We start from the raw sequence: 27,204 nt of genomic DNA, 5'->3' as shown, positions 1-27,204 counted from the left end.
CATTTTTGAGGGATCAAGGAATATGGGGAAAAAGCGGGAACAGGGTACTGAATTAGAGTTTCAGCCATGATCTTTTTTGAATGGCAGAGGAGGCCCGAAGGGCCGAATAGCTTACTCCTGCTCTTATTTTCTATGTTTCTATGTTTGAACTGTTTGAATGGGCAGTTGGGGTGTAAGCCTGCTAAGAGAGGCTACCACTTCTTTGAGAAACCCTGAAAATTCAGTGTGAGAACTGGAGAAACTGATTTCTCCTGACATCTCTTGAACAAATTGCTTCTGAAAAGATCCCAGTGACCACCGCATGTGTCTACTGACACCTGTCTGTGTGTATCCAGACGCCAGACCAACTGGAACATTCCATATCTTATCTTTTTTCTTCAAGAATTAACATGTAGTTGGCCAAAGTATTTTTGCTTTTGCAAAGTTGACCTCTGCAGAGAAAGCTTCTTTATTTTTTCTTTAACAGGTGTGTGTGTGAGTGTGTGTATTGGGTTATTTAGAAGGGAATATGGTTATACTTTCATATTTCAACCTGTGTGTTAATAAGCTTTGCATCTTTATTGAATGAGTCTTGTTTTATAATAATTTTGTTGTTTATTAAAGAAACCTGGTTGGCAGATTTTTATTCTGAAACTAAAATAGATAAAGTATATAATTGACCATATCGGTAACTGGATAAAACATTTAAATATATGTTGATACCTGTGGAGAAGTGGAATGAGAGAAAGCCAGTGCACTCCTCTATCCTCGGTCATAACAATGTGAATTAAGTTCTCCTTCATTACTGCCTCAGAGCATGTCAGACTTATGACAGGGTGAGTCTGTATGCACCAGGTGTTGATGAAAGGCCCATGTTGGTACAATCATGATGTTGACATTCGCCAATGTTCAATATCTGCATCCTTGCCCTTTCAGGAGAACATGGCCCACAATAGCAGGGAGTCGGCCAGGATCGGAGGCGGGGTGCCTGACTTTAGGCCAAAGAAGAGGCGCTGGAGCTAGCCAGGAGACAAGGAGCATGTGCCATTTCGGATGTGGAGTCCCAGTTGATGAGAACGATTACTGCTAAACACAGAATGATTCCAAATTTCATCTCCTATGTTGTCATCATTGCGACATGTGTGCCATAACACCTAAAAGTCTGTTCTTCTCATTGCATCTTTCAGGGCAACACTCACCAATATCCCCAGGGACTGAGAGAATGACAATCACCTCTAAGGACGAGCAACACTGAAAGGATGCACCATCCCATGACTCTCCTGCATCTTCCACCAGCGCAAATACTCTCACCTTGGTGGGTATCTGATCTGCATTAGAATCAGGGTCACAAGCTGGTGAGACACCACACACGTGCCAGAGCAGCCGGCTGAGGCAGAGAGAGCCGAGGCCACTGACTGTGTGTCTAGGCCCATGCTGAGCCCCAGGCTGATGATGAGCCCCTGGTGTTGACTGTACAGGGCATGCTGGAGCTGGAGGGAGAGGTGAGGCAACATCTGGCAGACATGCCAGAGGCCATGCGCAGCCTTGAGTGGGCGGTGGGGGATTCCATCCAGGCCATGAGTGCTGTCATGTCCCAGGCATATGAGCACATGACTTCCTCCATGGAGAGCTTGGCGACCCTCATGGAGAGCCACATTCCACAGATGCTCAATCATCTGCAAACCCTCGCCTTGGTCTTGACCTCAACTCAGCAGTGGAAGGGCAAGAGAAAGACCAGGAGCATGGAGAGTGTTCCCGCTCCTGGTCCTTCTCCGGAGAGCAGGGAAGTTCCGATGAGCCTTGAAAGGGAGGAGGAGAGGCTGCAGGCCACATCTGGGGTCTCCCCTCAGGGCGATTCGAGTGGGCACACCAGCTCCTCAACCCCTCCGCCAGTGAATCCAGCTCCAGCAGCCGCAATGTCTGAGGAGAGCCCTGCACTGGTGCAGGAGGCCCTCAGGCAGCTGGGGCCCTCCAGGCCTCAGGCACGCAGAGGATGACCGCCGAAGTCATCCCAGGCCAAGGGACAGCCTGATCAGCAGCCTGCCTCCAGTTCAGCTGCCAGCGCAGAGTTTAGTTTAGTTTTAGTTTAGAGATACAGCACTGAAACAGGCCCTTCGGCCCACCAAGTCTGTGCCGACCATCAACCACCATTTATACTAATCCTACTCTAATTCCATATTCCTACCACATCCCCACTTGTCCCTATATTTCCTTACCACCTACCTATACTAGGGGCAATTTATAATGGCCAATTTACCTATCAACCTGCAAGTCTTTTGGCATGTGGGAGGAAACCGGAGCACCCGGAGGAAACCCACGCAGACACAGGGAGAACTTGCAAACTCCACACAGGCAGTACCCAGAATTGAACCCGGGTCGCTGGAGCTGTGAGGCTGCGGTGCTAACCACTGCGCCAGAGGTTACAGTGTGAAAGAGCACCCGCAAATGTTTTAAGAAGACACCTTGACAAATATGGGCAGTCACAGGTGAGACAAATATGTCATGCGTAGTTTGATTAAATGTGTTGTCCGACAATCACCAGCCTTCATTATCTGAATGACACATGCCACCATGGATTATGTGTCTTTCCATTATATTCTAAGCCTGACGGTACTGCCAATGTAAACAATAACATAATTGCCATGCCAATATGCATGATGCAACACTGCATGGATTAAGTCACATGGGCAATGGCTCAGTCAGCTGCTACCAGTCACGCTGGAGAGACAGACATTACAGAGGCAGAAGACCTCAGACGAGATGCAGGATGGTGCTTTGTGCTCTGAGGAACATGTGTTGAACTTCAGGGATTGTGGAAGTGCTCAGTTATCAGTCATTGTCCTGCCTCCCTTGCTCGCTGCTCATCATGTCATCCCTCCATCTGCAGTCATCTCTGACACTGGCGTTCGGACATCTGGAGGTATGTCATGTGAGTCCCATAGACTCACTGGCTTGTGTGGGCTACTCTGCGCCTTGGTGGCTGCTGCACACGTCTGGGAGGTTCCTCGTGGGTCGCGCCTGCCTCTTGGTCCCACCTCCAGTTGAGGTGCCTCATCATGGCAAGCGGATCCAGGAACACAAGGTAGATCATACCCATCTCTATGTTCCTAGTCACTTCAGGTTCCTTCAAAAGGTCATTCTCACCTATTTGGGCAGAGATTTCTGTTAATTCCTGCTTCAGCAGTGTTCCAGCAGAGGTGTAAGTTATGGCATGATGCTTCGTGATCAAACTTTAGATAAGTGCAAGCCAATCATTTCATTTGCCTGCAATGGACCACTGACAACAGCAACCTGTACAGTCTCCCAGTTGTCTCCCCCCACCAAACTGTTCATCCAAATGCAGAGTAGACCCTTTCCCTCCCAACAGACAAATGTAGATGAACCCCTTCCCTCTCCCTTGCTGATACACAAAAAACGGAGGCAGAGTTCCAACCCCCCCACCCCCCTCATTTCTGGCGATTTCACTTCACTGCAAGTGTCCGAGTTCGCTACAGTAAAGAATAAGAGCAAGGCATTACTTACCAACCTCTGCAGGCCTCGGTAGCGTCAGCTTTTCCAGGATGGGAAATTGAAGGCACGTGAGTACCGCATGTCAAGCTCAAGATTGGAAACAGCTGGTAGAATCATGGGGAATTCCATTTAAATGCATGCAGAAAGTTAATTTAAATATGTTAACGCGGGTCCCAGCACAGAGCGGCAGAGGGCCACCACGGAGCTTTCCCGCTGTCAGGAAGATCGTGTCCAGCAATCCCAGCGTCGGGTTCTGTGATGGCCGCTGCCACTCCAATTCCCTGCCCCCCACCCCCGACACAGAACCCACCGTCGGACTGGGAACAAAATTCAGCCCAATGAATGTAAGGTATGAGTCGTGGTTTTTAGAGATTCATGCTGGGTGAGTGAAGGGGGTGTGCTGAATGTAGTAGTGTATAAGGTTACTGGTTCAGTTGTAAGGATATGGCATATGAAGATGCATTCACTGGCCTTGATCAGTCATGTGAGGTCATTGAACACCTTGCAGCACTGCATCCAGGCCCTCGGGGCTAGACTGCTGGCATTGACCGCAATGGTTACCTGCTACCACTGCCTTCCCAGTGTATGTCTGGAGGGTCTCCTGGCCCCGGGTGGGTAGAGGAGCTCTCTCCTCCTGTCTACCTCCTGCACCAAGGCCTCCAGTGCTGCATCAGAGAACCTTGGAACACGCTCTTTGCCCTGTTGTGCCCATATTCACACCTCTTGCAGGTCACACACTCTCTCCCCAGACACTTCCAGCACTTTCAGAGGTGCAAGCTGGCTTTAAGTATCGCAGGCTAGCTTTAAGCGGTGCTAGCTTCGCACGAACTTAGGACCCCTGCTGAGGTGTGAAGCCACTCAGAAATGTGTTTAGCACTGTGCTGCACACTACAATTAAATTAGTCGACAGCATGAAGCATGCGAGCTGCCTGCAGCGCAATGAACGGCACGGATTGATCACACATCGTGCTCCCTGTGCCCATCTTTCGGGCCTTATCCAATTTTACCCCCAAAGATATTCCGGATTGTACCTAAAGGGAATGCAAAATAATCCTGCTTTAGGAGGGAGTATCATCTTAAAATTTTGGGCAAAATGGTGACAGGAGATTTTGGTTGAGATATTTTATATAAGTACTGGTGACATTGCCACCAATACCCATTAGTACACATACAAATTACAGTTAGAACGGAGTATTTGAATAGGACAAATCTCTCATTTATTGCAACATTGTATCTGTAACTGAAGTTTTGTTATTGAATGACATGACAGAAAAGCAAATCAAAATGGCAATGTACCTGATATTTGTCTTTCAAATCTCTGCCTGTAACCACATATACAGTAAGATATACTGACTTTTTTGGTAAATTAGGGCAATAGAAATAGCATTGAATAGAAATCTATACCATTCCTAATTCCATATGAATTAGATTAAAATCAATTCCAATAGTATTTAAGAAGCTCTTAAGTAAGAGTTGGATGGAGACTGTTCATGCTGCAGTTAAAGAGCTGGTTAATACTGAGTTTGATTGCAGACTGTGCAAGAGCTACATGCATGTGCTGATTTATACTCACCTCCTGTACAAACAACAGCTGTGTTCAAAGTCTTAATAAATGGAGAAATTGCTTCTTTCTTCTCAGTCTCCAGCTCAGATACCTTCTTAGGCTGCACTGGAGCACTTGCTGGAATATTCTTTGGTGGAGGTGCTGGGAAGATGAGTTTCCCATCCTGTTAATGCAAGAGGACTGGAAGGATTAAAGTAAGTACATGCAATTATGGTTACAAAGCCAAGTTACTTGGTGCACCACTAGTTTATCCAATGCATAGGTGACTCATACAATGCAAGACATGTCCAAATTCAATTCTAGCTGTTGTTTTCTGGGTGGCTGCAGAGGCCCTCCAATTGACTTCAGCGCCCTGGGTTAGAAAGGGGGGGGGGGGGGGTAAATGGCAGCCAGAGTTCCTGTTCCTGAATGCTCCCCTGCAGGAAGTGTTCATGTGTGAATATCAGGTGAGGATCAGGATTAACTGTGATGCTCTACAGGCTGAATAGCCTGCTGATGCCCACTTGCAATGCTCACGTATGAACATGGTCAGCCAGGCAAGATACTGGATGATGACTGGCACCTATTACTTCTGCTGCAGGAAACAGTTCAACTCATTCACGAGAGGAGAGGGAGGGAGAAAACTGGCAGGAGAAAAATAAAATCTGTATTTAGCGGGTTTAGCATCATAGCATCGGTTACGGCGTGGAAGGAGACTGTTCAGCCCATCGAGACCATGCCAGCTCTCCAGCAATCAAATCAGTCCCATTCCCCGCTCTATCCCCATTGCCCTGAACATTTGTTTCCTTCAAGTGCTTAACCAATTTCCTTTTGAAATCATTGATCGTCTCTGCTTCCACCACCCTCGTGGGCAGCGGGTTCCAGGTCATTACTAGGCGCTGCGTAAAAATGTTCTCCCTCACATGCCCACCTGCATCTCTTGCCCAACACCTTAAATCTGTGTCCCCTAGTTCTTGTACCATCAGCTTTGTCTACCTTATCCAAACCTTCCATAATCTCTATCAAATTTTCCCGCAATGGGCGGCACAGTGGTGCAGTGGTTAGCACCGCAGCCGCACAGTTCCAGTGACCCGGGTTCAATTCTGGGTACTGCCTGTGCGGAGTTTGCAAGTTCTCCCTGTGTCTGCGTGTGTTTTCGCCAGGTGCTCCGGTTTCCTCCCACCACCAAAGACTTGCAGGTTAATAGGTAAATTGGCCATTATAAATTGCCCCTAGTATAGGTAGGTGGTAGGGGAATATAGGGACAGGTGGGGATATAGTAGGAATATGGGATTAGGGTAGGATTAGTATAAATGGGTGGTTGATGGTCGGCACAGACTCAGTGGGCCGAAGGGCCTGTTTCAGTGCTGTATCTCTATATAAATAAATAAATTTCCTTTGCTCCAGGGATAACAATTCCAGTTTTCCAACCTAACCTTCTAGCTAAAATTCTTCAACCCTGGAATCATTCTAGTAAATCTCCTCTGCATCCTCTCAAGGACCCTCACATCCTTCCTCAGTGTGGTGACCAGAATTGCACACAATACTCTAGTTGTGGCCTAACCAGAACTTTATAAAGGTTCAGCATAACTTCCCTGCTTTTGTAACCAATACTTCTCTTTATGACGCCCAAGATTCCATATGCTTTGCTAACTACTCTCTCAATATGTCCTACCACCTTCAAAGATTGAAGCACATGCACCCCCAGGTCCCCCAGTCCCTGCACACTCTTTAGAAATGGCCATCAAGTAGATATAGTAGGGTTCCGAAGAAGGGTCGCTGACCCGAAACGTTAACTCTGCTTCTCTTTCCACAGATGCTGCCAGACCTGCTGAGTGATTCCAGCATTTTTTGTTTTTGTTTCAGATTTCCAGCATCCGCAGTATTTTGCTTTTATTATCAAGTAGATATATTGACTCTCCCCATCTCTTCTGTCAAAACACATCATCTCACACTTTTCTGTATTAAATTCCATTTGCCACTTGTCTGCCCATTCTGCTAGCCTATCTTTACACTGTCGCAGCTGATTTGTATCGTCCTCACTATTTGCCACTCCTTCAAGTTTGGTATCATCGGGAAATTTTAATATGTTACTCTATTCAAATATCCAAGTCATTTATATATATCAAAAAAGGAAAGTGGTCCTAGCACTGACCCTTGGGGAACACCACTGTCTACCATCCTCCAGTCTGAAAAAATGACCAGTTACCATGACCTGCTGTTTTCTGTCCTTAAACCAATTTTTTATCCAAGCTGACACTGACCCGCCTACTCCCAATTTTGTTAACCAGCCTTTTATGTGGTACTTTGCAGAAACACTGGATGTAAAATTTAACTTCAGCAGCAACGTAATATGGATTGGATGCTCTGTTATGTGCAGTAAGGGTTGAATGGATTCTGTCTGCATTCAGTGCTCACCTTCATCACCACAGTTCCTCGAACCACGTGGTCCATTGTGCCAAAATTAAACTCATCTTTCAAATCCAAGTAGAGGTTTTCCGGGTCGGGACTCATGGCTTTCAACAGTTTTGTGATGTTGTTGGAGTACAACGTGCTGGACTGAGTAGCAAGTCGACTGGGAAGATCCATGTAGCCGATGTGAGTCACCCCCTTAAAAAGGACAGAGAAGATGAATTTTTCCACTGAAGCTACTTCCCACACTCTTGATAGCCTGTTATCAAATGTAAAAGTGAAAGAAATTTCTTTCAGCATTAACCTGTGAGTTAGCAAACTGGACACAATTCAGTTTTTTTTTAGCCAAATCGAAGCCCAAAACTTGGAATGGGAACACACTTAGTGTGTGAAACCACTGAAGAACAGCAAAACCCAAAATGCTGAGCACATCAAACTATATTGTTAGATGAGTTGAGAATTATGTCAGAAGCGGTCACACAGAAACTGTACACCAGCCCAGGTCAAAGCACTGGGAAAACTGGAGGAACTTGGGGTCTAAGGCTCTGAAAGGTGATAACACAGTGGATATAATACAAGCATACAAGTTACTGAACATCAACAAAAAAATAAATCCAAAGCATTACTTCACTGTAAACCAAGGCACTTGAACAAGTGTATAAGGGCTAAAACTGTGTATAGTCAGGAAGTTATATACATAAGCAATAAATAACATTTGGAGTTGTTTTCTGTATAGAGTATAGGAGGTGTACAAACTTAGGTTCATTTAACATACAGGCAGTTGGCACAATGTTGGAATGCAAATCTTTTAAAATTATAAAAGGATAATTTAATATGGACTGAATGGCTCCTCCCACTTCATTTATTTTGCAATTTATAACGTAGTAGCTCAAATTTGATGTAATATAACCAGCCTTCAGCTGTTTCTCGGATAGTAAACCACCATTATATTATACAAAAGCATTTTATAAAATCAAGTCAATTTGTTGGGGTTCTACACCCATTAAAGTCCATGCTGAATAGACGCGATCTAATTTTATAACGTATAAAAAAAAAATTAAAAATCAAAAGCATGAAGACACAAGGTCAGTTTCCCAGGGAAAAACCTCCCATAACAACTGTTAGCTTTTACAAGAATATGATTTTTCAATCACTGAAAATAGTAACTCTTCATAAAATGTAACCTCTATGCAATAGGTTTATGTCAATAGCTATGCATCAGGAACACCCACTTCAACTTCCATACCTTGTGTATATAAAGCTCCCCAGGTTTAGTGGTTTCAATGTTCCCTCCAGTTTCAGAAGCCAGATCCACAACAACAGATCCATCCTTCATCGACTCAACCATTTCCTTGGTAATCAGTAAAGGAGCTTTCTTGCCTGCAGAAATATCGAACGAGATTTTAAAACTGAATGAAGGCTTTCACTCAGAGCTCTGCAATTGGTTCTGGTCAAAATTAATATATAAGTTCTGTTGTACACGGGTGAGAAGACTCATTGTAAAACAAATGTCCTAAAGCTGTTTTTTGATTGCAAGTTACTACATTACTAAAGTTTACAACATGATCCTGCTTTATTTTACAGATTAAAAATTGCATTTAGCAATATTAGTAATCATAAGGGAAATTAAGGACCAACCTGATTAATGAAGAGCTTATTTTTTCACTATATTTTGGCACACTAATATTCAACTGTTGCATAACATCTTCACAATAGCTATAGATTCATGACCTACTTCGCAAGGGAGAATTGAAAGTTTTTTTCAACAAATGATATCTTATTACTTTTAGTATTTTTTCTTTTTGTTTTACTTGGAGTAACAAGCAAACTACACCATTATAGCCTTTCTAGAAACCTTCATTTGGGTAGGGACACTTAGAAAAATTCAGCCTGTGTTGATTCCAATCAGAAATATTTCGTTTTATAATTTTATTCTCTGTCAAATCTGCCTGTTTTCATTTTATTTGTAACCTATTTTACTTAGGCAACATGAACATAGTTTCTTTACAGATCATAACCAGTTCATTCAATCTGTCCAAATGATGAGTGGTTTTGGGATCACATTCCCCCATTCTCCTCATTACATCACAGGATTGTCCCCCCACCTCCCTTATCACCCTTTGCTCCCATGCCACACAATCTGACGCACGATCTGTGCAATAATCCACTAATTTTTAATCTGTAGTTGTGAGAAAACTTCTCTGAACTGCCAATGTCACTTTTGTTTGACTTCCTCAGGCTTGCAGCTTTAAAGCAAGGCTTAGAAGAGGTAAGTACTATTTAGCTTTTAGCCCTTTTAAGTGTTGAGTCGTTATCGATCTTATCCGATTTTCTTCTAATTGATTCCTCATGCGCAGATTTAGCTGGGACCAACTTCTCCTTACTAAAACTCCAGGACACCAGCCCTTTAAGCTAATCTAGGACAATTACCCATTTTGGGCACAGAATCCACTGTTCTTTAAACTCTTCGTGCATTCAGCAGGTTTAATCAATAAATTAATAAATACCGGAGAATTGCAGGCAAACCTGCTGGAAGATTTCTGGTTGCATCAATGATATAAATCCAATGATATCCAACCTTACAAAGGTTGGATCTTTGAGATCTCTGTGCTCCTCCAATACTGTCCTCGCACATCCTTGATTTTCATCACTCTACCATGTCTTCAGCTACCTGGGCCCTAAGCTCTTAAGACTCTCTGCCTCCCTATGTCTCCTCCTTTGAGACGCTCCTCAAAACCCACCTCTTGACCAAGCTTTTGGTCACCTGTCCTAATATCTCTTTATGTGACTCAGTGTCAAATTTTGTCTGATAATGCTCCTGTGAAGCACCTTGGGATGCTTTACTATGTTAAAAGCACTATATAAATGTCAGTTATTGTTGTTGCTCTCTATACATGCCCAATAGTGCACAATTTCTGCCACAATAGAACTTGGTACTCAGCTAATCCATAGTTACTAACAAAGACCCATTGGCGCAATGCTCCATTAGTGCCTGAAATGGATGGCAAGTTGACAGAGCAGATGTGCCACCCACATAAAGCTGACATCAAGAGGACTGAACCACCTTCAGGTTCCAGCTGTTCAAATTGCCTGGTAACCGGGGAAAGCGGGCACTGCCTCCAGGCTGTCGTGATATTAGGTGGCTTGTCCGGCCTCAGTGATAGAGAAATTAGGATCCTTGTGGGGATTGGAAAGGAGAAATGGAAGAGCAGTGGTCCAGGTTGGGTTTATAAAAATGAAGAGAAACTCACCTTTTGAATCCTCTAGGGCTGGGCTTCTAGCTTAAAAGTGGCCTGAGCTTGGAGGGCACATGCTCCAGCTAGTTCAATCCAAAACTTTTAATCGGAGTCATATTGATGTCACAGAAACCCAATTTCCATTTAAAACGGCTCTAGCACCTGACACTTGTGCTGTAGGGCATCCATACTCACCAGATGTTTCAGTAATCTAGTTTGAGGGCTTTGGAGGAGGACGAAGAGAAAACTAATGAGGAGAATGATGGCGATGAGGGTGTACCCAAGAATAATACAGCATACACCAGTGGTAGATTTACTGAGATATTTAATGCCCCTGTGGTGCAGGTTTAGATGCTGCTCCTCGCAGTGTTCCACTGGTCCAGGTATAATCTTTTCCTCCCAAATATCACACATGCCCAAGAAGCCTCTCATATCTTCCAAAGGTTAGCCAAATGCAACAGGAGAGTGGTCTGACGCTTTATGGTAGGGAAGTTTTCAGGGAAGTTGTTTCAGATTATTGTACATCAGAAAGAATTAGACGAGTAGATCTTGTTCCTTTAAACAGTGCAATAGTAGGAGATCATGCCAATTCTAATGTGATCATGAAACAAAGTCATGCAATGTCAAGAACCAATATGGATTAAACAAGGTTTTATGGTATGAGGAATGCTATCACTCCTAGAACGATGAAGGCCATACAGGCAGCTATTCCTATTGTTTTCATCAGTTTAAAAACGCAACAGCAATACCTATACTTTCTGCTTCTTTATTTCTATTTTTCTCAGACATTAACTCCCCATACACACTCACTTTCACTTGACGGAATACAAAACAAGGATATTCCTTCAAACAAAAGTTAACTCCCCTAATTTTTTGCATTGACACATACATGTTTTCCTGACTGTCCCTCTGTTCTGCACTCATGCAGCCTCTATTTACTTTAAAATCCCAGAGCCAGCTGCAGTTTTCTCCATGACGTTGCCATGAATCCAATTTTGAACAGGCAGTATACTTGTTGCAAAGTGAGAAATAGTAAGTTGAGTGTATCAACTTCCAAACAATCCAACCTAACTTAAATATTTCTATTTAAAAATATCCTACCTGGAATAAGGGCCGTACTGATGATTATATCTACCTCACGACACTGCTTAGCAAACAGCTTCATCTCTGCTTCAATGAACTCCTTGGACATTACTTTGGCATAACCTCCTGTACCTTCTCCAGACTCTTTAACGTTAATTTCCAATGGCTCCGCACCCAAAGATTTAAACTGATCAAGTGCTGCTGCTCTGTGAAGGCAAATCGTAATTTAAAATTTGTACGCATCCCAGGGTAGATCTTGACTTGATGTGATACTGATAGTTAAGTCAGCAGCTTAATTTGCATCTCTCCCCATTTTCATTTCTATTGCAGTCCAATAAAGCTCAAGGATCCTATTTTTCAATAATATATATATATTACGCACACATTTCCCACATGCACATGTAATGCAATCCCCATTTTGAGGACAGATATTCTAGCCCTGATTTTAACGCGGAGTTGGACATCAGTGCAACATCAGCAAGGCAAATAGCAGGCTCTCTCTGATTCACCAACCTGAAGTCCAGACCATTTTAACTCCCGGACCTTATTACCGTACTCCGGTCTGACTGGTACCCGAACCTGGGGGAATGGTGTGGATGGTGGTAGTTGAGGACACAATGAAGGAGAGAAGATAGGAAGGCAAAGACAGAAGAGAGGAATCATAGAAACATAGAAAGTTTACAGCACAGAAAGAGGCCACTTGGCCCATTGTGTCTGCACCAGAATGTAAATAGCAGAGGAGGGTGGAAAGAGGAGAAAGGAGGGTGCAGAGAGGAGGGCAAAAAATTATGGCAGGGAGAGAAAAGAGAAGAAAATTCATATTCTCAAACTACTACTGAACCCATGAATTAAATTGTGGACATAGGACAAAGAGGACACAGATTCAAGCTCATAAAAGATTTAGGACTTACATCAGGAAATTCTTCTTCACATGAACATTCACATAGAATACAACAATGTGCAAACAATGTGGACACTACAATGGGGCACGCTAGTATTTCTCTGGATAGATGCAACAGGACAGGTTGAACGGCCTTCCTGATATATAATCACCTTGTGATTGGAAAAACAGAGTTAACGTTTCAGGCCTGTGACCTTTCATAATGAAAGATTAAAGACCTTTTTTCTCTCCACAGATGCTGCCTGACTTGCTGAGTATTTCCAGCCTTTTCTGTTTTTTCTTTTGAACTCCAGCATCTGCAGTATTTTGTTTTTGCACCTTGTGATCACCTCATTTGCCAGATATTCATCCAAGGGTTTCTTGAGGAACTGCAAATAATAAGTCTCCATAAATTCCTCTGGAATTCTGTTCCAGTGGTCAATCATTGTGTAGGAAGAGTAAAACTCCCAGATATTCAACTCCACCCTTTGCTTCCTCAGTTGTACAAATAACCTAGTTCTATCTGTCCTCACCACCTCAAACAGACCATCTACTTGCATGATAGATACCTGGATCAGATCCTCTAAGTCTCTGTCTATCCTGCGAGTACAAACATAAGACATCCTCTACCTTCATAGCTCAATGATCTCAAGCCATGGGCCATCATCATTGTCCCTTTCTGCACCTTCCGCAGAATAATAAGGTTCTTCCTCAGCTGGGGGACTAAAGACTACAGAAACAATGACCATATGTAAGGGTGGGATGGGTGGAGTGGGGTGCAGGGTGGAAGCAAAATTCACAGCATGAGAATGAAGCTTTCCACTTAACGTGTAGCATGTCAGGGAACTGAAATAAAGTCTTCTCCCAAAATTACAATTTAGACTTAATCAGACCAGGCTTAAAAACTTCTGTAATACAGAATGCAAAAATTACTACTCAAAAATATTCATGGTGAAACTTTTCCCATTACAAGTACTGTCATGCAGGCCCCCACCTGCCAAGAATGAGGCACATTAATTTCACCACATGGACATTAAACCTCAAATTGTTGCTGGGAAGAAGAGAAGGCCTGTTACAAGGAAATGCCAGGCCTCTGGCCGGAAAGACATTTTTGCATTTTGGCAGACAGTGTTGGAACAAAGGAGCTATCCCTTGCTCCCAATACACAGAACAGACCTGGTTAAACCAGTCAGTCATGTGACCACCCTGCTGGCCAACTTGGGGAGTTTTAAATTATAGAGAACTGGCAGAAAAATCTTGGCTCCTGGATTGAAAAGAGCCTGTCCTGTCTGCCCCCACCTCTTTCTCACAGAACTCCCAGACCCATTGAAGACACATGAACCCCAAGAGAGAAAAGTCCCCTACAGTGAACAAGGTTTAAGAAGAATACTGGGCCCCAACGAAAAGCAAGATCATATCTTCAATCAAGGACACTACAGCGAGCTCGAAGCACAGTAACAAAAAACCCTCCTCAGACATTGCCTCAAACCTTTCCACTTTATCTTTTCTTCTGCTCTTTTCTGTCCCTATCTGCATGTGTGTATCACGTATGCATGCTAGCATGGGCGCGTCATGTATCCATAAGCGTTCAGTGAATTAGTTAATAAAATTTCACCTTTCTTCTTTAAACCTAAAAAAGTCTATTTGTGCTCATTTCTTTACCTTATAATTGGAAAGCGGTGAACAAGGATTCACCAAGGGGGAGCTAAAACACAGTGTGTTTAAAAATAAAACCCCATCACAGTGAGACCAGGTGAAGGCTGAACGGGCCCCCTGGACACCTTTCTCACCTGGTCTTAACAGTACTTTTAATAGTACTTGTATAACCCTTGCATTTCCTGCCGAGTATTACTATTTTGGAACATTAATTTTGACAGTACAATTATATTAGTGCATTATGTTACATTAGTAAGCATCTGTTTCAATATATGCTTTTGAAAATTTATAGTGATGGCTAATAATCTACATTGTGCATTTGTGAAATTGCTCAATCCAAACTAGGCCACCTAAAAGGAAGATTCACAATATAAAACAGCCCTACATGAGGCAAATGATCCCAGAATCCATTTAATAACCATGGCAGAGAGCGGTGACAAATTAGGAAGCGTGTAAATTTAATATGAAGCAACACAGAAAATGCTTGAAATGGATTCTTAATTTATTTAAATTTAAAGAAAATAGCAGTGATTACAATTTTTTCTTCTTTCCCCATGAATCTTCTCCTCCTCCTCCATGCATCCCACACCCACCCTAATCCTAGGCAGGAGATCCCGTCCAGGGATGGATACATTTGCATGGCACACCAGGTCCCTGCTAGGGTTTAGCTTTAGTAGCACCCAGCCCCGTCCACCCAGAGCAAACCACGGCTGTTCTCTGTCACTCAATCAGGCCAAAGATAGAAAATTGCTTTTCTTCAGCCTTCATCTCCAAAACATTCTCTTTAGCCTGCAGACTAATCAATCCCCTCCAGGATTAACACCTTAATCTAGTAAAAGTCTGGGCCTTTCAAAAGGCTGAAGATCTGCTCATAGAATTGCCTCCAGAATTTAAACCATCAGGCAAAACAGGATGAAATCCTGGCGAACCAAAGTTCTGCCACAGGTTCCGCACCCCGAGGCATGAATCTGGTTTTCTGGTCTCTCCAGCCCAATCATTATACAGCCATTGACTCCACGCTGGACTGCAGTTGCACGGGTGCCTGCCAGCATCTCACCCTAATCGCCATTATTCACATGTGAGCAAGCCATTCAGCTCTGGGCCATCTCCACCCAGCCGCATCCTGCCTTATCCAAAACCCCATATATGCACTTCCAGCAGCAGCACTGAGATCAAGAGAAGAATTCTCATCAATCCTTTGCTTCCCTCACCCAGGATTGCTGAGGCCAATTGTAGCACCTCGGACCAGCTAATTGACTGCAATCTGGGAATCAAACCTGGGATCATCCACCAAAAACCTTCCTTCTTCCTGAAATTTAGAAGATAACCCTCAGTTTAAAAAAGGACCTGGCTCACTAATAAGTACATTATCACCTAAACTGTGAAACCTAATTGAGACTATGAAGGGAATTAACAAAAATTGATCCATATCAATTGTATTATTCTGATAAAGGGTTCAAATACCATTGGAGAATGTTGAAAATTTGGCAGGCTAGGAGTCATTTGGAAAATTATGAGCGAAAAGGGAAATAAATCAGAATATATTTAAATGATGGGAACTGAAGTTGTGGAATAAGTTAGTAGGACACACAATGAAGCAGGCAGCAGAAAAAAGCAACCGGATGTGGTGCTGGAGAGCAGAGATTGCAGGATAGGTGAGAAGACTGCGATGTTGAGTTGATCTATTAAAAAAAAGTAAAGGCTCATTTAGGCCCGGCGGCCTTTTCACATTCCTAAACATTTTACATTGACAAATTCAAAGATGGCATGTGAAAGGTGATGGAAATTATTATCACAGGGAGGGTAGGAAAACAAATCATATTAGCACTCTCAAATACCCCTAAGCTGCCGTTCAAAGTAGTATTAAGTGGATGAGGAAAATGAGTTGTAGGGATATGAAAAAGGATGGGTAAATGTGATTAGAACTATTTGCTGATGTAGAGGGTAAATGCTGACAAGAATTGATTGGGCCAAATGACCTGTTTCCATGTTTCAACTTCCACATATTTTTGCGTATTTTCTATGAATAACAGAGTGCTGTGTGACTCAACTAAAAATGGGAGACAAATTATACACTAAAACTCCCAGTTACATTTCTTGCATGCCAAAAGTATTTTTCTCATCAGGAAAAATTGTGAACTTTGAAGAAAAACTGAAGTAAAATAATAATTGGAATGCAGAAAAGGATTAACAGCAGGTTACATTATAGTCACTCCCTTGACAATGAGTGCCACCTGCTGGCTGCTAAGACACTCTCCATCATTAAACTGTTTTGTGAACAGTTATGGGACAGAAAGGCAACAACAACTTGCATTTATATAGCACCTTTACCATAGTAAAGCATACCAAGGCCCTTCACAGGAGTGCTGCCAAACAAAATCTTACACCAAGTCACATAAGGAAATATTAGGGCAGATGACCAAATGCTTGGTCAAAGAGATAGGTTTTAAGGAGCGTCTTAAAGGAGGAAAGAGAGGTAGAGAGGGCGAGAGGTTTAGGGAGGGAATTCCAGAGCTTAGGGCCTAAGCATGGCTGCCAATGGTGAAGTGATTAAAACTGGGGTTGTGCAAAGGGCTAGAACTGGAGGAGCGCAGAGATCTAGGCAGGTTGTATGGCTGGTAGAGATTACAGAGATAGGGTGGAGAAAGGTCATGGAAGGAGTTCAAAAAAGGATGAAATTTTAAGATTGAGGCTTTGCTGAGCTGGGAGCAAATTTAGATGAGCAAGCACAGAGGGTGATGGTAAATGGGACTTGGTGCAAAAGGGTACGGGCAGCAGAGTTTTGGATGATCTCAAGTTTATATCGGGTGAAAGATAGGAGATTGGACAGGAGATCATTGGCATAGTCAAGACTAGAGGTAGCAAAGACATGAATGAGGGTTTCGGCAGCAGATCAGCTAAGGCATGGGCTGAGACGGGTCATGTTACAGAGGTGGAAGGAGGTGGTCTCAGTGATGGAGCAGGTATGTGGTTGGAAGTTCATTTCGGGGTCAAGTGAGACACCAAGTTGAGCTTGGTCTGGTCTGGTCCAGCCTCAGACAGTAGTAGCCAGGGAGAGGACTGTAGTCGATGGCTAGGGAACAGAGTTTGTGGTGGCGACCAAAGACACCACTTCAGTATTCCCAATATTTAGTTGGAGCAAACTTCTACTCATCCAGCATTCGGTGTCACACAAGCAGTGTGACAAATCAGAGGCAGTGAAGGGTCGAGATAGGCAGTGGTGCAGCAGAGCTGGGTTTTGTCAGCGATCTTGCGGAACCTGGCAGAACCAGAAACAGACATACATTTGTGGGTAGGAACACATTTCCCTTGTAAAATTGGGAAATATTACTGGGAGATGAATCCTCAATTACAGAAGTGTTAAGTAAACATCTATCCAACATGTTGTCAGATAGACATGCATTTAAAAAGAATGCCATGCAATGGTACCATTAGACCCTCAAGCTAGGGATCCTCTCCATGTCCCAGACTTTCCCACCATCCATCAGATGAGGATTAGAGTGAAAGCAAGAAATAAGCAGGAACAGAAATGCAATATTTTCAAGGATGCTATTCCTCTGCAACATGCAGTGAAATACAATCCAAGATTATTCAAATTAAATCACTTCAATCTGGATAAGACACTTTAATCACAAGAGTCGCCTGTACATTGTTATCCACAGAGAAATTTATCTCCAATAAAAACATATTTACTGAAGCGAGTTAACCGTCCTTTCTCTCAAAAGTCCTGGAAAGCATTGCTGTCCCACAAATACACTGCCATCTCTCTGTTCAAGATCCTGCAATTCAGCTATCTGCCAATCCACAGCACAAAGACTCCATATATCAAAGACAAAAAGAACAATTGTCACTTGTTGCCTTTCCTCATTATTCTCAATCTTTCTGCTGCCTTTAACACAGTCGATAATTCCTTCTCCATGACAGTCCGTCTTCGTGGTACTTGGTACTACTTTTATCTGCTGCATCTTCTCCAGCAATTTCTCTTCTTGTGTCAGCAACCACCTCCAGTTGTGCCCTTGGTCCCTTCCTCTATCATTTATGTGCTACTCTTTCGCAACATCGTTTGTAAACATGGGGGGGGCAAATTTTCACCTACACCTCCTAAAGTGAAAAGAATGAAAAACGAGTAGGTGATCAGCTCCTCCAGCTGGTGAAGATGAAAATTACCCCCATGGTCAGTTTCCACATGATAGGCAGCTTTACCTCTTTACTTCCTTCCTAGGTTCCCTGGCTGTTGCTACACACTCCTGCCTGCCTGAAAAAATACCTCAATGAGTTCAAACTTGTTCCAGCTTCATATCAGTAAATCTGAAGCCATCATCTACTGCTCTCGCCATCAACTGCATGGTTCTGGCCTCGACTCCCCTGTCACCACCTCAGGCTAAGACATATAGGCTGACGACATTCAGCCCTACCTCACCATTGACTCTCTTGACCCCTTCACTGCCTCTGCTTTGTCATCCTGCTTGTCCGACATGCAGTATTGGATGAGCAGAAATTTCCTCCAACTAAACATATGGAAGAACGAAGCCATTGTTGTCAGTCCCTGCCACAAAGTTTGTTCCTTAGCCACCGATTCCATTCCTCTCCCTGATTACTGTTTGAGAATGAACCAGACTGTTCGCAACATTAACATTCTATTTGACTGAGGATGAAATCCACTCCATCAACAAAACTGCCAACTTCTACCTCTGTAACATCACCCATCTCTACCCAAACCTCAGCTCTTCTGCAGCTGAAGTGCTCATCCATGCCTTTGATCTCTCGAGACTTGGCTATTCCAATGCACTCCTTTTCAACCTCCCAATGCCAAAGTCGTCTCGGCTACTTCCTTGAATCTCTTACCATCCAGATTCCCCTATTCACTTCCACCCTGCTTCCTCTTGCGTCCAGCCCTGGACAAAATATATTTCCTCAGTTGCTTAGAACTGAACCATGGCTGGCTCAGCTGTACAGGGGGAGCAGGAGGAAGATTGGGGAATCAATATTGATAGGGGATTCAATAGTTAGAGGAACAGACAGCCGTTCTGTGGCTGCAGATGTGAATCCAGGATGGTACGTTGCCTCCCTGGTGCCAGGGTCAAGGATGCCACTGAGCAGCTGCAGAACACTCTGAGGGGGGAGGGTGAACAGCCAGTGGTCATGGCCCATATTGGCACCAACGACATTGATAGAAAATGGATGAGGTGCTGCAGGCCGACTTTAGAGAGCTAGGAAAGAAACTAGCAAGCAGGACCTGAAAGGTAGTAATCTCCGAATTACTCCCAGTGCCACGCACTATTGAGTATAGAAATAGGAGGATAGAACAGATGAATGTGCAGCTGGAGGGATGGTGCAGGAAGGAGGGCTTTAGATTCCTTGGATATAGTGACTGTTTCTGGGAGATGGGACCTGTACAGGCCGGATGGCTTGCACCTGAACAGAGACGGGACCAATCTCCTTGCAGGGCAATTTGCTAGTGGTTTTGGTGGGGGGGGGAGTTTAAACTAACTTGGCAGGGGTGTGGGAACCAGGAGGTAACATTACAGAGGTAAAACAAGGTGCACAGAGAATTGGGAGAAAGAAGATAGCACTAGTGTAAGAAACATTAAGGTAAATAATAAGTATTAGGTGGGGTCAAAGTAAGAGGAAAGACAATAAATTCTAAATTGGGTTAACTGTGCATATAAATGAACAGACTGTGGTAAATAAGGTTGGTGACCTCCAAGTGCAGGTAGCCACATGGGAATAAGATGTCGTGGTGATAAAGGAGACCTGGCTCAAAAAAGGAGAGGACTTGCTATTAAATATTTCTGGATACAAATTGTTCAGGAAAGATAGAGAAGAAAAGAAAGGAGGTGGGGTGGCAGTATTACTAGAAAGAAAGGATGTCCTAGAGGGATCGTGGATAGAATCTATTTTGCCATAGCTAAGAAACAATAGAGGTATCATTACACTACTGGGTGTATTCTATAGGCCACCAACTAGTGGGAAAGATATAGAGGTACAAATTTACAAGGAAATTACAGAGAGGTGCAAAAACTATAGAATAGTTATAATGGGGTACTTTAATTATCCTAATATAGACTGGGGGATAGTAATAGTGTAAAGGATGGAGAGGGGGAAGAGTTTCTGAAGTGCATCAGGAGAATTTTCTAGATCAGTATGTTTCCAGCCAACGAGGAAGGAGGTATTGCTGGATCTGGTTCTGGGGAATGACGGGGGACAAGTGGATCAAGTGGCAGTAGGGGAAACTTTAGGGGACAGTGATCATAGTATCATAAGGTTTAGGTTAGCTATGGAAAAGGACAAGGAGCAATCCAGAGCAAAAATAATTTATTGGGGGAGGGCCAATTTCAATGGAGTGAGAACGGATCTGGCCCAGGTAAATTGGAATCAAAGATTGGCAGGCAAAATTGTAACTGAACAACGGGCTGCTTTTAAAGAGGAGATAGTTCGGGTACAGTCGAGGTATATTCCCATGAGGGGGAAAGGTAGGGCAAACAAAGCCAGGGCTCCCTAGATGGCAAAAGAGATAGAGAAAAAGATAAACCAGAAAAAGAGTGCATATGACAGATGTCAGGTTCATAATACAAGTGAGAACCAGGTTGAATATAGAAAGTTCAGAGAGGAAGTGAAAAAAGAAATAGGAACAGCAAAGAGAGAAGAGTTTTGGGAGCCAACATAAAAGAGAATCCAAAGGTCCTGTATAGATAAAGAAAAGTAAAAAGGTGGTAAAAGGAGGAGTAGGGATGATTAGGGACCTAAAAGGGGATTTACACATGGAGGCAGGGGGCATGGCTTAGGTACTAAATGAGTACTTTGCATCTGTTTTTACCAAGGAAGAAGATGCTGCCAAAGCCATAGCTAAAGAGGAGATAGTTGAGATACTGGATGGGCCAAAAATTGATAAAAAGGAGATATTAGATAGGCTGACTATACTTAAAGTTGATAAAAGTCACCAGGACCGGATGAGATGCATCCAAGGATACTGAGAGAAGTGAGGGTTGAAATTGCGGAAGCAATAGCCATAATCTTCCAATCCTCCTTAGATACAGGGGGTGGTGCCAGAGGACTGGAGAATTGCAAACGTTAGACCCTTATTCAAAAAAAGGGTGCAAGGATAAGCCTAGCAACTACAGGTCAGTCAGTTTAACCTCGGTAGTGGGAAAGCTTTTACAAACAATAATCTGGGACAAAATTAACAGTCACTTGGACAAGTGTGGATTAATTAAGGAAAGCCAGCACGGAATTGTTAAGGGCAAATTGTGCTTAACCAATTTGATTGAGTTTTCGATGAGGTAACAAAGATGATTGATAAGGGTAATGCATGTGGTGTACATAGACTTGCAAAAGGCATTTGATAAAGTGCCACATAACAGGCTTGCCAGCAAAGTTGAAATCCATGGAATAAAAAGGATAGTGGCAGCATAGATACAAAGTTGGTTGAGTGACTGGAAACAGAGAGTAGCTGTGAACAGTTTAGTTTAGAGATACAGCACTGAAACAGGCCCTTCAGCCCACCGAGTCTGTGCCGACCATCAACCACCCATTTATACTAATCCTACACTAATCCCATATTCCTACCACATCCCCACCTGTCCCTATATTTCCCTACCACCTACCTATACTAGGGGCAATTTATAATGGCCAATTTACCTTCCAACCTGCAAGTGGCTTGTGGGAGGAAACCGGAGCACCCGGGGAAAACCCACGCAGACACAGGGAGAACTTGCAAACTCCACACAGTCAGTACCCAGAATTGAACCCGGGTCGCTGGAGCTGTGAGGCTGCAGTGCTGGCCACTGCACCACTGTGTCGCCCCAGTTGTTTTTCAGACCAGAGGAAGGTGGGGTTTCCCAGGGTTCTGTATTAGGACCCTTACTTTTCTTGATATATATTAATGACCTAAACTTGGGTGTGTAGGGCACATTTTCAAAATTGCAGATGGCACAAAACTTGCAAGTATCATAAACTGTGAGGAGGATAGTGATAGAGTTCAAGGGGACATAGACAGGCTGGTGGAATGGGCGGACAGGTGGCAGATGAAATTTAATCCAAAGAAGTGTGAAGTGATACATTTTGGTAGAAAGAATGAGGAGAGGCAATATAAAGTACAGGATACAATTCTAGAGTGGGTATCAGGCGCAGAGGGGCCTAAGGGTATATGTGGACAAATCGTTGAAGGTGGCAGGGCAGGTTGAGAAAGCAGTTAATAAGGTGTGCGGGATCCGGGGCTTTGTAAATAGAGGCATAGAGTGCAAAAGCAAGGAAGTTATGGTGAACATTCATAAAACACTGCTTGAGCCACAACTGAAGTATTGTGTCCAACTCTGTGCCCCACACTTTAGGAAGGATGTAAAGGCATTGGAGTGGATACAGAAAAGATTTATGAGAATGGTTGTGGGAATGAGAGACTTCGGTTACATGGATAGATTGGAGAAGCTGGTGTTGTTCTTGTTGTATAAGAGGAGGTTGAGAGTAGATTTTATGGAGGTGTTCAAAATTCATGAGGGGTCCCGACAGTGTAGATTGGGAGAAACTGTTCCCATTGGTGGAAGGGTCAAGAACCAGAAGACACTGAAAAGAAGCAACAGCAATGTGAGGAAAAATATTTTTACTCAGCGAGTGGTTAGGATCTGGAATGCGTTGCCTGAGAGTGTGGTGGAGGCAGATTCAATCGTGGCTTTCAAAAGGAATTGGATAATTACCTGAAGAGAAAAAATTTGCAGGGCTATGGGAAAAAGGCAGGGGAGTGGGACTAGCCGAGTTGCTCTTGTAGAGCGAAAGCACAGACATGATGAGCCGAATGGCCTCCTTATGTGTTATAACCATGCTATAATTCTAACTGCACTTTCAACTACTTTCCTTCAGCCTCCCACTCGCCACAATACCTTTGCAGCCATCAACTTACACAACCACTCCCTCACTTCTACTTCTAATGCTCTTGTCCTCAAGAAAACCTTCACAACTTTATCTCTCTTAAGTGCAAAGGCACTGACTTGAGCATAAATGACCCACAATTGGCTTAGCCATCCATCACTAGATCAGGCTAGACTGTAGCAAGCTATGCCAAGCCTCACTTACAGATGTGTAAGGTGGGGGTGCATCTAGAAACAGTAAAAGGGATTCTCAGTTTTTAAACAAAGGTAAAAGCATGTAATTGCTGTTGAATTTGAACTGGATGCTGGTTAGGCTATAGCTGGAGTACTTAATGTAGATACCTGGGCATCCTAATATAGGAAAGGATGCAGGTAAGGAAAAGTATCTCGACCGCCAGAGGAAAATTAACAATACCTTGTGTCAAATCCTCTCACAATGGCTCCCATTGATTTTGCACAACCTGCTGCAGAGAGACCAGCAACACCACCACCAATAATAAGGACCTACATCAAAGGAAAAATACAAGGGTCATTCCTGCACATCTTTGTTTCAAAAATGTATATTAAATATAATTTGACAAAAAGATATTTTGATTCCTACATAGACATTCTTAGAGATGAGAGATAAGCAAAAGTGGGAAATGTGAGCTGATTGGAGGGAGCACGCCAAGTTAAGCGAGAGAAAGGGAAAGAGAAGCAGGGAGAGAGAGAAAGGGGAAGAGAGAGATAAAGGGGGTCAGAGAAAGAGCCGAGAAAGGGGGAGAGATAGTGGCAGAGAATCAGAGAAAAGGGAGAGAGACTGAGTCACAGGAAGGGGAGAGAAATAGAAACAGAGGAAGGGGAAGAGAGAGTGAGACAGAGATGAAACATGGTAAGAGGAGTAGGCCATTCAGCCCCTCAAACATAAACTGCCTTTCTATTAGGTCAGGGCTGATCTGTACCTTAACTCCAGAGATATAGGAGGGGAGAGAGAAATAAAGAAATAAGAGGAGGGAGAAATAAAAGTGGGAGGGCAAGTGTAAAGGTGAAAGAGGGAGATTGTAAAGGAGAAGAGAGAGAGTAAGGTGGAAGAGGGAGAGTAGGGAAAGAGTAAAGGGTAGAGCAATAGAGATTAATAGCTGGGGGAGAGTTATAAAAAGGAGACAGGGAAAAAAGATAAAAGGAAAAAGTCTTACTCTGATGCTTTCAATTTTGTTTCAAACTGCCACAAGATGTCCTTTTATCATTCCTACAATTTCTTTAGGACGATTTTCACTGGATACTTTAGGCACTAAAGAGCCTCCGAGGTAGACAGGTCAGGTGTCTTTAATGCATCGGTGCAGACTCGAAGGGCCGAAGGGCCTCTTCTGCACTGTATTATTCTGTGATTCTGAGGTGGCCAAGATGGGGCCTTGAGCTGAAATGCCAATTTAGCCATGTTTGATACAAGATGTCATCTTGGTAATGGAGTTGAAGCATGCGGTAGGAAGAGCTGTCCAGAGGATTGCTAAGTAGATGATTGTCACTTAAATTGCCTGCAAGCGGGCATTAAGGAGGCTGTACAGCATTTTGGAGGCTAGCGCTTAGCCTAACACATTCTCTTAACAACAACCAGCTGACTGGGAGTAAACTAGTTATTGCAGAGGATTTCAAATGCTACTTAAAGATATATCATGTTTTAGTGTTCACGCTGCTGGAGGCTTGAAGAGAACTTCTGAAACACATCAGGAGACTTCCTGGGACAGTTTGTCAAGACTTCCCCATCACTCCATCAATGTTTATTCTAGAAGTTCTCTGAGGACTTCACCTAACAAAGAGTAAGTGCTTATCCTCCTCTGCGTCACCTCTGCTCATTCACTTTCATGCTGTAGACCAAGGGAAGTGCATATTACTACACCCATGTCTGGGAGCAAGTGGGCTGTGCGGAATCCTTGAAGTCAGGACCAAGTCCTTCAGCACCTGCCACACCATTCAGCAACTTTAAATAGCAGTACAAAACACCAAACACTTATGCAAACTCAGCAAGAGCCAGCAGAAATTAATTAGCAACTGACCTGAAAGCAGTTGATGATCCCTTTAAATAGCATCAGTGGGGGTCCTTCCTACTGCTGTACACATTTTCAGCAGTGCAAGGTTAAAAGAAAGCATTCACTGGTGCACTGAGCTCCAAAATAGCACTGCTGCCATCAAATCAGCAATATATGCTTACTAACGTCACAATCTGCCCACTCTGGATATTTCCAGACAGCACTCCCTGCATCTGCGCCGACACCCTTCCCAAAATGCCATCTGGTGTGACTCGCAACAGAAACGTGCCTTTGGAAGCCATTTTTGAACCAAACTGATACCCGGAGCACCAAAAGTACAGGAGGCAAGCCAACCGAATTTTGCAGCAATACTGTCTAAGCCCTTGATCCGAGTTTTCAAAGGCAACACCACAAGAGACAGCTTTGTCTTCACAAATACATAATTTAAACTGTTTACATTCATGACAACTGATATTTTGTATTGAAAACTGTTACTTGATTTATGGTTATTGCAATATTCATATAACCTGACGTTAGAACAGAATTTTTAGGAAGATGAAGAAATCATTGAACCCAGCAAGACTGTTATAAAAGCAAAATACTGCGGATGCTGGAAATCTGAAACAAAAACAAGAAATGCTGGATTCACTCAGCAGGTCTGGCAGCATCTGTGGAAAGAGAAGCAGAGTTAACGTTTCGGGTCAGTGACCCTTCTTCAGAACTGGGAGTGTTTGGGGCCTGGGATAGTGAGGAGAGAGGAGGTAAATGGGCAGGTATTACACCTCCTGCGATTGCAAGGGAAGGTGCCCTGGGACGGGGACGAGGTGGTGGGGGTAATGGAGGAGTGGACCAGGGTGTCGCGGAGGGAACGATCCCTTCGGAATGCTGACAGGGGAAGGGAGGGGAAGATGCGACTGGTAGTGGCATCACGCTGGAGGTGGCGAAAATGGCGGAGGATGATCCTTTGGATATGGAGGCTGGTGGGATGAAAAGTGAGGACAAGGGGAACCCTGTCACGGTTCTGGGAGGGAGGGGAAGGGGTGAGGGTAGAGGTGCGGGGAATGGGTCGGACACGGTTGAGGGCCCTGTCAACCACAGTGGGGGGAGATCCTCGGTTGAGGAAAAAGGAGGTCATATCAGAAGCACCGTCATGGAAGGTAGCATCATCAGAGCAGATGCGTCGGAGACGGAGAAACTGGGAGAATGGAATGGAGTCCTTACAGGAGGTAGGGTGTGAAGAAGTGTAGTCGAGGTAGCTGTGGGAGTCAGTGGGCTTATAATGGATATTGGTAGACAACCTATCCCCAGAGATGGAGACAGAGAAGTCGAGGAAGGGAAGGGAAGTGTCAGAGATGGACCATGTAAAGGTGAGAGAAGGGTGGAAATTGGAAGCAAAGTTGATAAAGTTTTCGAGTTCGGGGCGGGAGTAGGAAACGGCACCGATACAGTCATCGATGTACCGGAAAAAGAGTTGGGGGAGGGGGCCTGAGTAGGACTGGAACAAAGAATGCTCGACATATCCCACAAAAAGACAGGCATAACTAGGACCCATGCGGGTACCCATAGCGACACCTTTTACTTGAAGGAAGTGCGTGGAGTTGAAGGAGAAGTTGTTCAATGTGAGAACAAGTTCAGCCAGGCGGAGGAGGGTGGTGGTGGATGGGGACTGGTTGGGCCTCTGTTCCAGGAAGAAGCGGAGAGCCCTCAAACCATCCTGGTGGGGGATGGAGGTGTAGAGCGATTGGACGTCCATAGTGAAGAGGAGGCGGTTGGGACCAGGAAACTGGAAATTGTCAAAATGACGTAGGGCGTCAGAAGAGTCACGGATGTAGGTGGGAAGAGACTGCACCAGCGGAGAAAAGATAGAGTCTAGATAGGAAGAAATAAGTTCAGTTGGGCAGGAGCAGGCTGACACAATGGGTCTGCCGGGACAGTCCCGTTTGTGGATTTTGGGAAGGAGATAGAAGCGGGCTGTCCGGGGTTGCGGGACTATGAGGTTGGAAGCTGTAGAGGGAAGATCTCCAGAGGAGATGAGGTC

At 44.0% G+C, this 27,204-nt stretch overlaps 1 protein-coding gene and 1 long non-coding RNA gene across 2 annotated transcripts in view; one reads left to right on the top strand and one right to left on the bottom strand.

Moving 5' to 3' along the window:
* LOC137370788 (NAD(P) transhydrogenase, mitochondrial-like) overlaps positions 1-27,204 on the bottom strand; it is a 212,996-nt gene that overhangs the window by 140,664 nt on the left and 45,128 nt on the right. Inside the window, exons 6-10 of the mRNA XM_068032745.1 lie at positions 23,576-23,664; positions 11,782-11,969; positions 8,691-8,824; positions 7,451-7,642; positions 5,063-5,216 (exon numbers count right to left, since the gene is read on the bottom strand). Of these exons, the coding sequence (XP_067888846.1) occupies positions 5,063-5,216; positions 7,451-7,642; positions 8,691-8,824; positions 11,782-11,969; positions 23,576-23,664 (757 nt within the window). The remainder of the gene's footprint in view (positions 1-5,062; positions 5,217-7,450; positions 7,643-8,690; positions 8,825-11,781; positions 11,970-23,575; positions 23,665-27,204) is intronic.
* LOC137370804 (uncharacterized) lies at positions 920-8,185 on the top strand. The gene is made up of 3 exons (XR_010975134.1): positions 920-1,294; positions 5,129-5,247; positions 7,346-8,185. It is a non-coding gene; the product is annotated as an uncharacterized lncRNA (long non-coding RNA).

Source organism: Heterodontus francisci, chromosome 1 (assembly GCF_036365525.1).
Source record: "Heterodontus francisci isolate sHetFra1 chromosome 1, sHetFra1.hap1, whole genome shotgun sequence".
Taxonomy (NCBI): Eukaryota; Metazoa; Chordata; class Chondrichthyes; order Heterodontiformes; family Heterodontidae; genus Heterodontus; species Heterodontus francisci.
Note: the sequence above shows the minus strand (reverse complement) of the source record. Positions and strands in the feature narration are given on the sequence as shown.